This window comes from Mobula hypostoma, chromosome 9 (assembly GCF_963921235.1).
Source record: "Mobula hypostoma chromosome 9, sMobHyp1.1, whole genome shotgun sequence".
NCBI lineage: Eukaryota > Metazoa > Chordata > Chondrichthyes > Myliobatiformes > Myliobatidae > Mobula > Mobula hypostoma.
In genome coordinates, this window is record NC_086105.1 from 95560711 (window position 1) to 95577356 (window position 16646).

Genomic DNA, 16646 nt, shown 5'->3' on the forward strand with positions numbered 1-16646 from the left:
GGCAGGAACTTTCAGCAGAGTTCAGTGACTGAGCTATGGAAATGTGTTGGGGGTTGTATGTGGAAATGCTGTGGTTGGAGGCATGGGGTATCAGTTAGGAATGAAGAAGCTGGATAAATGCTTTGTGGGTTTAGCAAGTGTAATTCTGGATGCTGTGCCTTTTAATGTGCCTTTCAACCCAGCAAATGTCCAAAGACAGCACTCACTTTTAACATATGGAAAATAATTAAGTATTTGTTAAATGTTATATAATTTGTAGTGTCTGTTTTGTATTCGAGGAGGTGTACTGGGGTCTTTCCAGAATAACAATGAAAGTTCGCTTATTGTTTTGTGTCGCTATTGGACTTTAGTTTAACCCCTACCAGCATGTGGTAGCCTCTTTGACAGGCAGCTCTCCAAGCATCCTAAACCGTCATTCCCCTTGGTGCAGGGTTAACAATTAATAGAACAATAAATATTGACTGGTCTTTATTTATTGTCATGGGATTGTTGAGTTTTTTTCCTCCAGGGTAAGGGAGTCTGAAACTAGAACTGGCCTTCAGTTCTTTATTTCCTCTTGAATGGAGCACACTCCCTTGGCATTGCATTGAATCTCTAGCCATGGGTGGAAGAACCCCTTTCAAATTGCTCTGTCATTTTTAATCAACTATCTCTAGATCTTCTTTTACCTCTTTTAGAAATGTCAGAGTTGTGTGGCATGGACCAAGTCATGCATGCTGACCGAGTAACCTCCCTGAGTAGTCCCATCTGCCTTTCCAATCAATTTGTATCGAAATGTCTTTTAAATGTTATAATTGTACCCACCTCTAAAGCTTCCTCTGGCAGCTTGTTTCATATAAGTACCACCCTCTGTGTGGTGCAAGCTGCCCCTTGGGTCCTTTCTAATTCTTTTCCCTCTCACTTTAAAATTATGACCTCTAGTTTCAGACTCCCTTACCCTGGAGGGGAAAAAAAACTAACCACCCCCTTATCTAGCTCCATCATTACATTATAAACTTCTATAAGCCCATACTTGGCCTCCTGCTGTCAGCCTATTTTGCCTCTCCTTATAACTCAAGCCCTCCAGTCCAAGTAACATCCAGTGAATCTTCCCTAGCCCCTTCTGCAGCTTAATTACATCCTACCTATAGCTGGGTGACCAGAACTGCACACAATACTTCCAAGATTGGCCTCACAAATGTCTTGTACATGTGTAACATGACTTTCCAAGTGCTTTATTTGGTGACCTGACTGATGAAGAAAAGTGTGCCAAATACCTTAATGACCACCCTGCCTAACTGTGTTTCTGCTTTCAGGGAACTATGTACCTGTACCACTACATCACTCTCCACCAGAGCCCTGTGCCCACTAATTTGTATTTGCTCTTTGAATTACTTGTATCAAACCCTCTGCACTTTTCAGCATTAAACTTAACTTGCCATGCCACAAGTCTTATTTGTATCTTCTTTGGGTCTTGTATACAGTGGATTCTGGTTAATTGGAACACTTTGAGACCAGTACATTTTGGCCTATGTAAGTGGCTGTCCCAATTAGCTGGTTTCATGGCATATTTTTTTAAAACTACCGTTTAACTGAATAACAAATTACAGGTGTGCACTGCTTAACATCCATTCGGACAACGCCCGATCGCATATACAATCGTAGTCCCGATTGGAGAACGTGACATAGCGGACGTAACCAATCTTGTGTATCACGCATCTCTTGAGTGTAGTAGCGTTATCTCTCTGTTTAATTTTCTTTGGAAAATATTACCAGTGCATCATGGCTTCCAAACGTAGCAAAACCACTCCTTGTGATAGCAGCAGCAAGAGGCAAAGGAAAAGTATTGATTTGGAAGTGAAACAAAAGGTTATTAAACAATATGAAGGTGGAAAACCAGTGAGTGCTATTGCTCGGGATTTAGGCATGTCGCACTGGACAATCACGACGATCCTGAAAAACAAAGAAAAAATTCTCGAAGCTGTTAAGGGATCGGCTGCACTGAAAATTACAAGGCTCACAAAATGCGAGGGGGATCTATATCGGATATGGAGAAATTGCTAATGACATGGATTTAGTCAGTACAGGTACACTACAGTACTCCATATAGGTTTGCTAAGTATATAATATGGTGTTCGCACAACGTCCAAATCACATAATGTCCGATTTCACAGAACGTATCGTGGACGTTAAGCAACACATGCCTGTATGTAGTTAATGAAATGTGGAACAAATCAGAACACTACAAATGCTACTACAGGTCTACGAAGCTGTGTATTAGTTTCTAATAGTTATCAACAGAGGAATTCAGCCTGTGTATGCTGCTCTGTAAATGAACAAAATTAACACTACATGCAGATGATGGACTGCCTTCATATAATGCTTTCAACGATCACTTCTCCATAATCGGCATAGTGCCTATCTTGTTGAAGTAGTGAAATTGTTTCATTTATATTCATGGCTCTTTCTGGCACCTCCAAGCCTGAATCCTTGAAACTGCAGTGAGCAAAACAGTTCTGAATTGTCTTACTGATTATTTCTCGCCAACACATGCAACTCACACTATTTTAAAAACTCATCAAAGTTGCTGGTGAACACAGCAGGCCAGGCAGCATCTCTAGGAAGAGGTGCAGTCGACGTTTCAGGCCGAGACCCTTCGTCTAGTCCTGACGAAGGGTCTCGGCCTGAAACGTCGACTGCACCTCTTCCTAGAGATGCTGCCCGGCCTGCTGCGTTCACCAGCAACTTTGATGTGTGTTGCTTGAATTTCCAGCATCTGCAGAATTCCTGTTGTTTGCTATTTTAAAAACTGTTCGCTCTAAGCACAGTGTAGTGTCTAACAGCCACACAAGTGCACGTGACTGACGCTAGTTGGAAACTGTTCTGCAACAGTCTCCTGTCCCAATTAAATAGTGTAGTGTCCCAAATAAATGAAGGGAATCCTGGCTATTTTCTTGATTAGTTTTTGTTCTTTAAGAGGTGTCCAATTAACCAGAATCCACTGTACAAAGTTCTGCTGGAAATGGTGCGCTGACACTCAATCCAAGGCAGTAACATACTGAAAAGGAATGGTTAAAATTCTGAGGAGCATCACTATACCGACCATTCCAAAAGTCAAACTGCTTATTCTCTGTTACTTAATCCATTTTCTGTCCATATCATGAGTCCCATTAATTCCATGATCTTCAATCCTGATAACTTGTCTGTTATGTGCATTTTAGCAAAAGCCTTTCGAAACTTCATTGAAGTCAACAATTTGCCTTTAACAAATCCAGGCTCTCTCTTCTTAATCAATCCATACACATCCAAATGACTGATAATTCTGTTGTTAATTGTTTCCCCACCAGAGAGGTGAAACTGATTGGTTTATAACCGGTGGATTTATTCCTGCACTTTAATAAGGATGTAACATTTAAAATTTTCTATCCATTGGTTCTAGCCTTAAATCTTGAGAGGTTTGTAAGTTTGTGGGTAGGACCTCTGCAATTTCCTCTCTCAGCAGCCTAGGATGATTTATCCATTTTAAGTGCAGTTAGCTGTTCTAGTGCAGGTATGCATTGCTTAACGTCCACGATACGTTCTGTGAAATCAGGCGTTACGTGATTTGGACGTTGTGCAAACACCATATTATATACTTAGCAAACCTATATGGAGTACTGTAGTGTACCTGTACTGACTAAGTCCATGTCATCAGCAATTTCTCCATATCCGATATAGATCCCCCTCGCATTTTGTGAGCCTTGTAGTTTTCAGTGCAGCCGATCCCTTAACAGCTTCGAGAATTTTTTCTTTGTTTTTCAGGGTCGTCGTGATTGTCCAGTGCGACATGCCTAAATCCCGAGCAATAGCATTCACTGGTTTTCCACCTTCATATTGTTTAATAACCTTTCGTTTAACTTCCAAATCAATACTTTTCCTTTTACCTCTTGCTGCTGCCATCACTAGGAGTGGTTTTGCTGCGTTTGGAAGCCATGATGCACTTTACGGTAGTATTTTCGAAAGAAAATTAAACAGAGAGATAACGCTACTAAACTCAAGAGTCGCATGATACACGAGATGGGTTACGTCCGCTACGTCACATTCTCCGATTGGGACTATGGACATATATGCGATTGGACGTTGTCCGACTGGATGTTAAGTGGTGCACATCTGTATCTACACATTATCAACGTTTCCTTCATCCAGAATCTCGATGAGGGAAGATTCTCATCAAGAGAATCATGATAAAGATTTACCATGTCACAAGCCTGTTTCTATCATCTTTGAGCTGTGTATACAGTGGATTCTGGTTAATTGGAACATATTGGGACCAGTACATTTTGGCCCATGTAAGCGGCTGTCCCAATTAGCTGGTTTCATGAAATTAAAAAAACTACCATTTAACTGAATAACAAATTATGTATTTAAATGAAATACAAAACAAGTTGGAGAAGACAGGAGGGGGAGGGATGGAGCCAAGAGCTGGACAGGTGATTGGCAAAAGCTCTTGGCTCCATCCCTTCCCCTCCTGTCTTCTCCTATCATTTTGGATCTCCCCCTCCCCCTCCCACTTTCAAATCTCTTACTAGCTCTTCTTTCAGTTAGTCCTGACGAAGGGTCTCAGCCCGAAACGTGGACTGTACCTTTTTGAGAAATTGTGTGGCTTGTTCGAATTGTGTAGTTAACGCAAAAGTGGTTGTTAAAATGCTTGATTGATATAAGGAGCATTGGGACGTCCCAGATGATAAACTTTTCTAGTGTAAATTAATGCTGGTAATATCAAAAGGTTGAGGATTTATTTGTGTATTAAACTGTCATTTTAATCTTGCCTGAATCCTGAAAAGTGGACTGATACTGACCTCACCATGGTGCCTGATCTACTTTCAAGTTTATTTCTGTTTCGATCTTGGTTGTATTAAGTTATACAATCCACACCTGTTCATTTAAACTTTTTTGTGCTCAAATATTGACCTTTCAATCAAATCAGTCAGTTCAAGTGAAATAAACACCATGTGCATACAATTTCTATTTAAAAAAAAAACTAATTTCAGAAAAGAACATCTTTGTATTGGACATTGAACTGATTGCATGATCCTTTTCCTAATATGAAATAAATATATGAAAAAGAAAAACACTCAACTTTGCACTGGATAAATGCACTTCGATAATAGCTGTTTTCCACGAACTCTATTATAGCTTAATCGGAATGGTGCAGTGTAGTATATAGAACTGCAGAGGGCATTGCTAAGAGAACCACAGTGCACTTTTTAAGTGCTATTCAACAGTACAGAATCAATTCTAATGCATCAATTATTTTCCCAGCATCATGCACATAGCAAGTGATGAGTTATCCAGCACAATTTTCCAGCATAAATGGCTATTGTCTGTCACTCACAACCAAAACTTCATCTACAACCTCCCACATTTTCTATTCAAACACCATTTAAACATACACTCACTTAATGGCAGAAAACTTTCAAAGACAGCTCTTAACCTCACTGGATACACTTCCCACACCTTACAAGATGCTGCAAGTTTCAGTTAGCGGTAGCATAGTATTTAATAGTGTAAAGCTCCATTTCATAAATGGAGTGAAGGCAATGTTTTTTCCTCCATTGTTTTTATGGTGTTTTCTGGAGGACAGAACATCAGTATCTTCCTGCCGTGCTTTTTAAATGGCTATCCTGATGAATCTCCTGCCACGGAGGCAAATCTAATAATAAGGATGACATGGACCAATATCTTTACATCCCACTCAGTAAATGTAAAAGAGTTTTTTCTTTCTCCTACAAGCTACCCCTCCTTCAAAGCAGCTACTGTGTGCTGCTGCTGTCTGGTTGTCATGGGGAGCCCGTGCTATGGCTGCAGTGCTGTTCCTTCCTCTTAGGAAACCCTTCAGAACTGAGGATGAATTATATCTGCTAGTTCTGAAAATGACTTCTGAGTTGTTTGGAAACCACAGACTACCGCAGGTTGGGTAGGTGGTGGCTGACTTGGAGGAGAGTTGGATAATTTGAGAGGTGATCCACTCCTTCCATTGCTAATGAAGAGCCTTTCTGTGCTCTTGACCTCCTACGGGTTCTTGCCTCCTGCTCCATTTTGAGCAGTCATGGGCCAGAGGTTCCCAGAATGCAATTCTTCAGGGAGTCTTTGAGCACAACCTGGATTTACTTATTTATTTTTTACACAAGAGATTCTGCAGATGCTGGAAGTAAAGAGCAACACACACAAAATGCTGGAGGAGGTCAGGCAGCATTTATGGAAATTAATAAATAATCGATGTTTAGTCTCTTCATCAGGACTAGAAAGGAAGGGGGAAGAAGCCAGAATAATATGGTGGGGAGAGGGGAAGGAGTGAATCTTTTCCTCTGTCCATCTGATAATTTCTTCCTACAAGAGAGTTCAAAGTAGAAAAAGAGTGTTTTAGGACGCTGGTGTCAGACATGTGGTCTGCGGTGAATTTCATCCTTGCCAAGATTTGAAAGTGGTGGTGCATTTTTCCCAGGGTTTTGTCGTGAAGACAGTATTGTGCAAAGGTTTTAGGCACCTTCGATTTTTAAGTATAAATTTTGTTTTAGATGTTTATATTTTCTTCTCTATTAATATGTCAGTAGAAAAGAGCAAGTTTTAGATTTCCAAACACTTATTTTCCAAAAAAATTAAATGTTACATGCATTTTTTTGTATTTTAGCCCAGTGATGATTAAACAAAGATAACAAGCAGGATGACATAATCAATGACATAATGAGTTGAATGAACTAAACTGATTAATTGAAACAGAAACGGTTGAAGAAGGAATCAAACTGTGTGATGGACAACCAAACTGAAAGGTGTGGGTGGGCCAGATGTGACAGGTTAACCTTCAAATCATCAATTCTTACACCATGGCAAGAGTGAACATAGCAACAAGACACAAGGTAGTCATCCTGTATCAGCAAAGTCTCTCCCAAGCAGAAATTCTGTGAAGATGCGCTGTCCAAGCTCTTCTGAAGAAGCACCAAGAAACGGGCAAGGTTGAGAACTAGAAACGCAGTGATCGGCCATGGAAACTGTGTACAACAGTTGAGAGATGCATCAAACTGATGGGAAGAAGTCGAGCACTGTTGTCAGCTCTGAACTTTCAGAAACCCCCCTGGAACCCAAGTACACTCCTGTACAGTCCAGAGAAGACTTGTCAGAAGTGGTCGTCTTGGAAGAATTCCTGTCAAAAAGCTATTCCCCTGAAGTGGAAACAAAGCCAAGAGACTCACCTATGTACAAAAACATAAGACTGTGGTGCTGAACAGTGGTAGCAAGTGCTCTGGACTAAAGGCTGATTTATACTCGTGCGTACTAGCTTACACCATAGCCTACGCAAGTGGGCTACGCCGTTGTGAGCATTTATACTTGTGCGTTGGTGTGTCTGCAGTTCACCACCAAAACGCTAGTTGGCGATGGGGTTTCTATGCCACTGTGTTGAGTTTCTTCATGTTGAAACTCAACACGAAGAAACTCAAACTTCAAACAATGGTAACTGAAACTGAAGGAAGGTGAATTTTCTGTGCTTGTCCGGCCACTGAGAGACATGGACGAGGAAATGCATTTCAAATATTTTTGGATGTTGGCAGGTAGATTTGACGATTTGGTTCATTGTCTCCAACCATTTATTTCGCATCAGTGTACGCACAGTGTACTCAGAGACTGGCAATCACCATTTGAGTTTTAGCTTCAGGTGGAAGTCAACAGGCTGTAGCAGCTAGCTACAAACTGGCGTCAAGCACAGGGTCCTCCATAATTTCGGAGGTCTGTAAAGCTTTATGGAAAGCATTGCAGCCAGAGTTCCTTCCCTGCCCTTCAGTTGCCCAATGGGAAGCTATTGCAGCGTAGGAGGAAATGCGATGCTACCAAGCGGACCAATCACAGTTGTTTCGGTCTGTGTCGCCATGACGCATAGTTATATTTTGGGAGAGGTGTGCGCTAGGCTACGGCATAGGGTTTGGTGTAGAGCAGGGGTCCCCAACCTTTTTTTGCCCTGCAGACCGGTTTAATATTGACAATATTCTTGGGACCAGCCGACGGGGGTGGGGGGGTGAGGGGGTGATGTTCGAGTAGGGTTAAACTCACCTCAACATGTCTTTTACAGTTAGGGTTGCCAACTTTCTCACTCCCAAATAAGGGACAAAAGTAGCAGTCAAATCCCGGGACACTTTACCCCAGGGAAGACTACCATGACGATGAAGCCTTGCATGGGCACCTGTGTGCGCATGCGTGACGTGCACGTACGTGCCGATTCTTTACCCCCCCAAATTTGTTTTGCCTTCATCTTCCCGACTGTACTGTACATACATTATTTCTACTTTATATAGGCTGTGTATTTATCGTATCATTCCTGCTATTTACTGTATGTTAGTGTTATTTATTTTTGGTTTTATGTGTTATTTGGTATGATTTGTTAGGTTATTTTTTGGGTCTGGGAATGCTCAAAAAATTTTCCCATACAAATTAATAGTAATTGCTTCTTCGCTTCACGCCATTTTGACATGAAAGGTTTCATAGGAACACTGTACCTTAGCGCGGGAAATACAGGACAAGCCAATTTAGCTCAATATACGGGATGTCCCGGCAAATACAGGACATTTGGCAGCCCTATGTTCAAGTTCAACAGTGCGTGACAGGGAATGAGGAAAGGTGCAGCTCACTCATATCGTTTCCTCACGGCCCGGTAGCACGTGCATTGCGGCCTGGTACCAGTCCACGGCCCGGTGGTCGGGGACCGCTGGTGTAGAGTACAGCATAGGGTTCGCGGCTATGCTGTACCTACGGCATACATTTGACACACAAGTATAAATCAGCCTTAACAAGTCAAAATTTGAAATTTTTTGCTCAAATAGGAGGCAGTTTGTCCATAGAGCTGGAGAGCGCTACACAGAAGAGTGTCTGCAGCCAACAGTGAAGCATGACAGAGGCTCCCTGCAAGTTTGGGTCTGTTTCTGCAAATGGAGTCTGTGATCTAGTCAGAATTAATAGAACTCTCACTGCTGAGAAGTACAAGAAGATTCCCCTCCATCATGCAATACTATCAGGGAGGCATCTGATGGGTCCCAACTTCATTCTACAGCTGGATAATGACCCCAAACACACATTCATAAATAACTATCTTCAGTGAAAGGAGACAGAAGTTCTACAACAGATGGTATGGCCTCCACAGAGCTCTGATCTCAACATCATTGAGACTGTCTGGGACTACCTGGAGTGACAGGAGCAAGTGAGGCAGCCAAAGTCTTCAGAAGAACTGTGGCAAGTTCTCCAAGATGTGTGGAACAACCTGCCAGTCAATTTTCTTATAAAATTGTACAAAAGTGTACCTAAGAGAATTGATGCAGTTTTAAAAACAAAAGCTGGTCACATCAATTACTGATTTGATTTATTTAAAACTATGTACTGTTTTTATAGTAATATTTTTGATATTTAGAAACTTTTCATTATTTTTTAAAGCCTCTTTGGTTTACAGATTTTTTTTTTACATGTGCTTAAGACTTTTGCACAGTACGGTATCTTTTGTCAAAGGATACTGTTGTGCAGCAGAGGTGAATAGTAGAGGAAATTTTACTCAGGAGTTTTGAGTACAAGGCCCATTCTTGCATTTGCTTTTGATTGGCGCGCAAGTAAAAGCAACATGGTCTGCATCTTGACCTTTGAGATTTGTTTGTTTCAGTTGTTGTTACTGCAATAAAAATGGGTGATATTAATTGTCTTAGATGAAATAATGGACATGTTTGTTTTCCACCATCTATCTCTCCATAGGGTCGAAGGTGTGTTCTCAAAGATTGCTGCAAGATTCTGGAAAACACTGTCCTCCCTCCAGAAACAGTGGTCCCTCCTTTCACTGTCTTCTCTGGCTGCCCAGGTAATTGAGAGCCTTGCATAATCAGCAGAGTCTAACATGATCACTGGACTGGAGAAAGGCTCTCCACCATGCTTCCTGCAGTTATGGCTAAAAATAACTGCGTACACTTTGTTATAGCCATACTGCATTAACTCTAAACAACAGTCGAGTACTCTCCCATTGAATAGAAAGGTGAGTACAGAGGAGGCAAGTTATTTACAGAAACTTCCAAACTCCCTTTCTTTATTAATCTTTTTATTGATTTAAAAAAAACCATAAATACAATCAAGAGAAGAATTAGTTCAAATATATATATATCAATAACAATATAAACAAAAATTAAGATAGATATTGTCAAAATCATACATATTGTTAAACTAGTATAAAATATAGAATTAGAAAAATGAAAATAACAATTCTCCTCTATCAGTTTATGAAGAGAAAGGAAAAAATATTTGGTTTTAAATGAAAAGAAAAAAAAAACCCACTACACTATATATAAAAAAAAACCAAAAAAAAGGGGTTGGGCAGTCCATTTTGAGGATACGACCAAAAAAGAAAGAAAGACTTTCTGATCAAATCTAAAACTTCGAGAGAGAAAAAGATTGAAAGAGTAATAAATCAAATCCAAATTCCCAATGGTTCTCTGCAATACTAATATTTGCACATGAACTTCTCAGTTGTAGTTTTCTGCTTTCTTTGAAATGGTAAAAGGGTTTGTTAATATTGGGGCATGCGGTTGGTGGATTTCCCATTCTGTTTCTTCTGACCAACATGCAACCTTTGATTCTGGAGTAAGTTTTCAGAAAAGAGGGATGGGCAAGAAGGGTGAAAGCTGCTGGGCTGCCCCTGAGCCAGGAGTCGTCCTTGATGCCTGGCTTCAAAGTGGTGGCTTCCACGGCCCAATGGCAGTCTCCTTAACTCCGAAGGTTGCAACTGTGTTGAATTTCTTTCCCTCGTTCCTCAGCGGCATAAATAGTTTGTGCTTGTCCTGGTTGAATGAGATCCTGTTCCTTTCAAGGTGTCAGCTCTGTTAAAGGTGATGAGTTTGGGTATTGAGCCAGGCATTTGAGAAAAAGATTTAAACCTGTGTTGCCAATGTGGTACAGAGGGAGTGAATGCCTTTCAGATGGGTGCTCTGCCATAGCATGGTGAACGTGAGAGTTCTACTTGGAGTACTGGCCAATATTCATCGATTCCTTGTTACATATTCCAAATTGATGACTGTTCCCTTTTTTATAAAGGTCTGTATTTGAAAAGTGCTACTTTAAGCATTAGTGATTTTCTGAGGTGAACTGTTTTTGTCGCCTTGTTTATGAAAGGATTGTGATACTTGAAGGGTGAGGAGAATGGACTTTAAGATGGTTTTGTATTTTCTGGCAGGCCTTTTTACTGGTGAACTCCCTGAGTGCACACAGGAGCTGATGACTGACGTTACAAAAAGCTACTACCAGAAGTTCTTGCCACTTTCTCAGATTTGAGATGGGCCTTTCCTCCAAAGCACCACGAGAAAAGGTATGTTAAGGAAAAGTGAATCAGTTTGTGGGTGAGGGGGTGCGGAGAGGGAATCTCTGCATTTAAACAGCACTTCCAGGTGAATGTGAGCAAGCACATGGATGCATAATGATCCTGATACAGAGTTTGGTAAAGGTTATTTCTGTTTCTCTTCAGTTTCCTTTATGACTTTTATAGGAACAACAGCAGTGATCCCAACCCTTCCTCCCTCTGCCCTACTGCACCATCCTGCATTTCTGAGGCTCATTGAGGGACTTGCACTATCTTTGCATAGTCCTCCAAATCCATGAGCAGAGCAAGCCAAGCAGCTCCCTCTCCTAAGGATTGAGGACAGGCTTACATTTGGTTCTCCTCTGTGGCACTCCCAGCAACTTTGCTAACTCCGATTCCTGTGAAAGCAATCAATAGTTAGCTCACAAATTTAGATTTGGAGGTAATATTTATCAGTCTCAAACAATACAGAGCTAAGGCAGGTAGACAGCTAAGAGGACAATAGGTGCGGAGCAAGTGCGCAATTCCGGACGTTAACAAGTACTAGGCCACTAGCCCAGTGGTGGGCAACACACTCCACATTTGAGTAGGGTTTCATTTATACCAAAATTTGTACACAGTATCAATGTTGAAAAATTTATTCAATCCTGGACATAGAGATATGAGATTAAATTGGGAATGATCTATATGCCTTGGTACTGTGTCCTGACTAATCTTCCCTTAACTAAATAGATCAACAGCTGATTTATGATCTTGCATTATCCAAATTGGCTGTAGCATTTAACCCTTTTATTAATGGGTGCACAGTAATTCATTGTGTAACTGATAATGTTAAGTATTCAATAAGATCCCAAATTGTATGCCTTTGCATGGAAGACAGCCATTGTACTTGGATGTCCACAATTATTCTGCTCTTTTAATTCACCTTCTTGCCCACATGAATTACTTGATTTATTTTTTTTTTGCCAGGACATACAGGTTTAGATTAAGATTTTCAGCACAGACTGAGGTGATTTGACCCAGGTGGTCCTTACTGATGTCGGTGCTTCACACATGCCTACTCCATCTCTCCTCTTTATGTCATCTAACCCTTTTGGGAATTTCACTCCAGGGATAATGGTCTGGTCTGATTTTTAAACTGCTCTTGTTTTTGTACGCGAGTGGGGTGTGGAATGTATTAGGGGGTTATCATTGACATTCATCTAAGAAAATTTAATTCTTACATATTCATTTTCAGAAAGCTGTTTGTGTCATTTATTACTGAAAGTGACTGACAAAGGTGGGTCAATGCATTTGGGGTACAGATTAATTGGAATTCGTAGAATGGCTTCCTCCTTTTCCTATATACCAGCACGTAGTCAGTAATGTGCTTGCCATGGGATCATATACAAAGGTTTGGGCCCAAAGGTTTTCTGTGACATTATTAAGCATAGTTGTTACTCTTTTGTCAAGTCCACAGTGCTACAAACCTTTTAAAAATAGGTAATATAAAAAAAGTTCCTTCTCATAATAGGCTGACGATGTTAGGTAATTCTCATTCTGATCCTGAATGTATGTTATACTATGTTCTCAGAATTTAAACTCTTTAATTTAACTCTTTAATTATCTCACTATAATTTTTTTCTCTCGTTGCAGAACCTGTTTTACTGAGGACCTGAAAGTGAACAACTAAACAAAGTTTAGACGCTGCCTGGATATTCCCACTTGATGAAGTGGGTCAGGCAAAGAGAAAATTATGCATTATAAGTAGTTGTTTCTTTGGTCTGGAAAAGACTGTCTGCTCCATCACACTTGAAATGACAGAGTGTGCAACCTTCAGTACATAACTTAATTTTATTGGCCATGTTCAGTGCCACAAAAAAAACTGAGTGTAATATATGCTGTAATTATTCATGAAATTAGTTCTGAGACATTCAATCACTAAGCTTCCTGCATATTCAAACAAGGTTAATTGCATTAATCGGGTTCTTGTTAGAAAAGACATTTTGTTGTGGTTGCGTGTAATTGGTGCTGTTTCTCAGAAAAGTGATGCTGAGTCTCTTTACTGATTGTATGAAATGGCACCAACCTTTGACTGACAGTATAACTATCACCTGTTAAGATTCATGCTGTAAAACAGGATACAGTAAAAGTGGCTGAGGTAACAAGTTGTACTTCTAATAACTACGTAATGCAGAACAAATCTAGCAGTAACCACCATGAAGTGACATCACATAAATGAAATGCAATCAGACATACTATAAATCATACACCATCCAGTGAGGCAAGTGGTGATACTTGGTGCCAAGTGGCCTTTTCAGACAATTTCTCTTCTCATCAACATCCTAGTCATTTACTTTTTACACATTTATTAATGCTTTTGCCAATTGAAATGGAACATGTGTCATCTCCGTTAAATATCCTAGTTATTTTGCCCTAAAACATATAGTGAATTTTCTTAAGAATTAAAAAAAGATGTAGTCCATCTTGTTGATGCATAACATGGCAAAATGTTAGTTTATGCAGGTGCTGATCCAAAGAACATAATTCACCACAATTTTCGAAAAATGTATGGAAGAATAATCTATAGATGAAAACCTCCTGTCCTTAAATGCAAAAATGTCACAGTATTTCCTGCATGTTTGCTGCATTCCTGACTACCTATTTATACTTTTGATAATATTGTTCAGAAAAACTCTTAGTGGTGACAGGTGAAGTTTATTTTGTCATTGAGGACCGTTTTCCAATTTTTGGACATTTCATAACTATTCATGATTGAAAATTTACAGAAGTGCTTCTTGACTGACTTCTTTCAACACTTGTATGTGGTATTGAGGATTTAAGTGTTTAACCATTTCATCCTCAAAATCAGTTTTATTATCACTGATTCGTCATGAACTGTATTTGTGGCAACAATTACAGTGCAAAACAATTACGAGTTACAAAAAATAAATAAATAGTTAAAAAAAAGAGCCAGAAATTCTAGGAATTGTCATTCCTTTAACATATTTTCCCTTAAATTTCACTTGAGATTTACATTGAGCAGCTCTGCCTGTGTTATTTTGCAGATGAATGGCTGAACAACTTGCCAACTGTTTCAATCTTGGATCTTAAAGGTGTTTTCTTTAAAACCAGGTGCATCTAGTCTTTCATTTGTTTTCTCTACCAACAAATTGAAAAGAAAATTTTGACACTTATGGTAAAATTGATATGTTTGTGATGTGTCTAATATAGTTATAGTTTTTGGCAGTTTACTTGTGAAAACATCCACAAAATATCAAGATCAAAATATTGCTTGCCTCTATCCTACAGTAGTAACCTTCCTCCAGTGTATTTGATGGATGAATAAAAGCAAGCCAGGTATCAGCTGGGTATATTTCTCCTATTGTACAGTTGCTGTGCCTTTACAGCAAACTTACACTTATTCCATATGCACTCAAGCTTGTCACTCTTCACACATGAAGAGTAAAATGACCAAATATTAAAGAAATTAGAATATTAATGGGCACTGCAGGGATTCGTTTGCCCATCTGAATCCTGTCATTTTTAGCCTCTTTAAGCCTGCGAATGTATTTTAACATTATCAATTGACAACGCCAAAAATTTGTTAGTTGAAGTAATTTTTGATGCCTTTTTTCAGTCTGACAGATCCCTCTGTGGATTTTGCATAAACTGCTTTCATAACATTAACAATTGCTACATTTTACCTTTATCTTGAAAATACCTTCTCTCTCCTTACTTTGAGTGACACTAGTTTTCTTCTGATACTTCTCATTTGAAATTCATTTGGAGCTAAATATATCTGACGTAACGTGAAAGCCGTCAAATTTTTGATATCAGATGAAAGGAAGCATACATTGGAGGGGCTTGTATGTATGTGACAGGATCTAATTTGCAAAAGGCCAAAAAGTTGGCAAATGCCAGAATCTCTTAACTGCAGCCTGAAAATTGCTATTGAGCCCACTTTGCCTGTATCATCTGTCTAAAAGATATATTTTTTTCTTGTTTACCTGGTTTTCCATATGCAGATAGTACACATTTAAAATTGTATCTGAGAGCCAGGGTGAGAGAGTTCAAATGCTAGGATTTCTGGTTCGATAGCATTCTCGAACCTTAATTTCCCAACTTTTCAAAGTTAATTGGCTTAGATTGAGATAACTGCCCAGGCTATTGATAGATTGTCATAAGATTTGGTGATTTCTGCCCCTTTCACTCCTTACTATCCCTTCCATACCCAACCAGGCTTTAGAATTTTGTTCCTCAAAGGGCAGTGGAAGCAGAGCCTTTGAATGTTTTAAGATATGGGTCTTCTGGATTAGTAAGGGGATGAAAGGTTACCATAGGACTATGGGTTTGCTTTTACAATCAGATCAGCAGCCATATTCTTGTTCAGAATCAGGTTTATTATCACCAGCATGTGTTGTGAAATTTAACTTAGCAGCAACAGTTCAATGCAATACATAATGTAGAAGTTTTTTTAAAAAAAAGATAAAAAATAAGTAAATCAAGCACAGTATATGCATATTGAATAGATTAAAAATTGTGCAAAAATAAAAATAATATGTTAAAAAGGTGAGAAGGTGTTCATGGGTTCAATGTCCGTTTAGTAATCGGATGGCAGAGGGGAAGAAGCAACACTCACAACATGCTGGAGGAACTCAGTAGGTCGGGCAGCATCCGTGGAAAAAGATCAGTCAACGTTTCGGGCCGGAACCCTTCGTCTGAGGGGAAGAAGCTATTCCTGAATCACTGAGTGTGTGCCTTCAGGCTTCTGTACCTCCAACCTGATGGTAACAGTGAGAAAAGGGCACGCCCTGTGCATTGGAGGTCCCTAATAATGGCTTTCTGAGACACCATTCCTTGAAGAAGTCCTGGGTACTTTGTAGGCTAGTATCCCAAGATGGAGCCGACTAAATTTACAACCCTCTGCAGCTTCTTTTGGTCCTGCAGTAGTGCCCACATACCAAACAGTGATGCAGCCTGTCAGAATGCTCTCCACAGTACATCTATAAAAGTTTTTGAGTATTTTTGTTGACGTACCAAATCTTTTCAAACTCCTGATGAAATATAGTCACTGTCTTGCCTTTATGGCTGTGTCAATATGTTTGGACCAGGTTAAGTGCTCAGAGATCTTAACACCCAAGAACTTGAAACTACTCACTCTCTCCACTTCTGATTCCTCTATGAGGATTGGTATGTGTACCCTCATCTTACCCTTCCTGAAGTCCACAATCAGCTCTTTCATCTTACTGATGTTGAGTGCCAGGTTGTTGATTTGACACCACTCCACTAGTCGGCATATCTCACTCTTCTTCGCCTTCTCGTCACCACCTGAGAT

General features: G+C 39.8%; 1 protein-coding gene across 1 annotated transcript in view; it reads left to right on the forward strand.

Annotated features, from left to right (window-relative positions):
* The window catches only part of dctn5 (dynactin 5), a 35599-nt gene extending 19721 nt beyond the window's left edge, over positions 1–15878 (forward strand). The window contains exons 5-7 of the mRNA XM_063058713.1: positions 9742–9844; positions 11207–11338; positions 12965–15878. Of these exons, the coding sequence (XP_062914783.1) occupies positions 9742–9844; positions 11207–11304 (201 nt within the window). The 3' untranslated portion in view covers positions 11305–11338; positions 12965–15878. The remainder of the gene's footprint in view (positions 1–9741; positions 9845–11206; positions 11339–12964) is intronic.
* Positions 15879–16646: the final 768 nt, after the last annotated feature.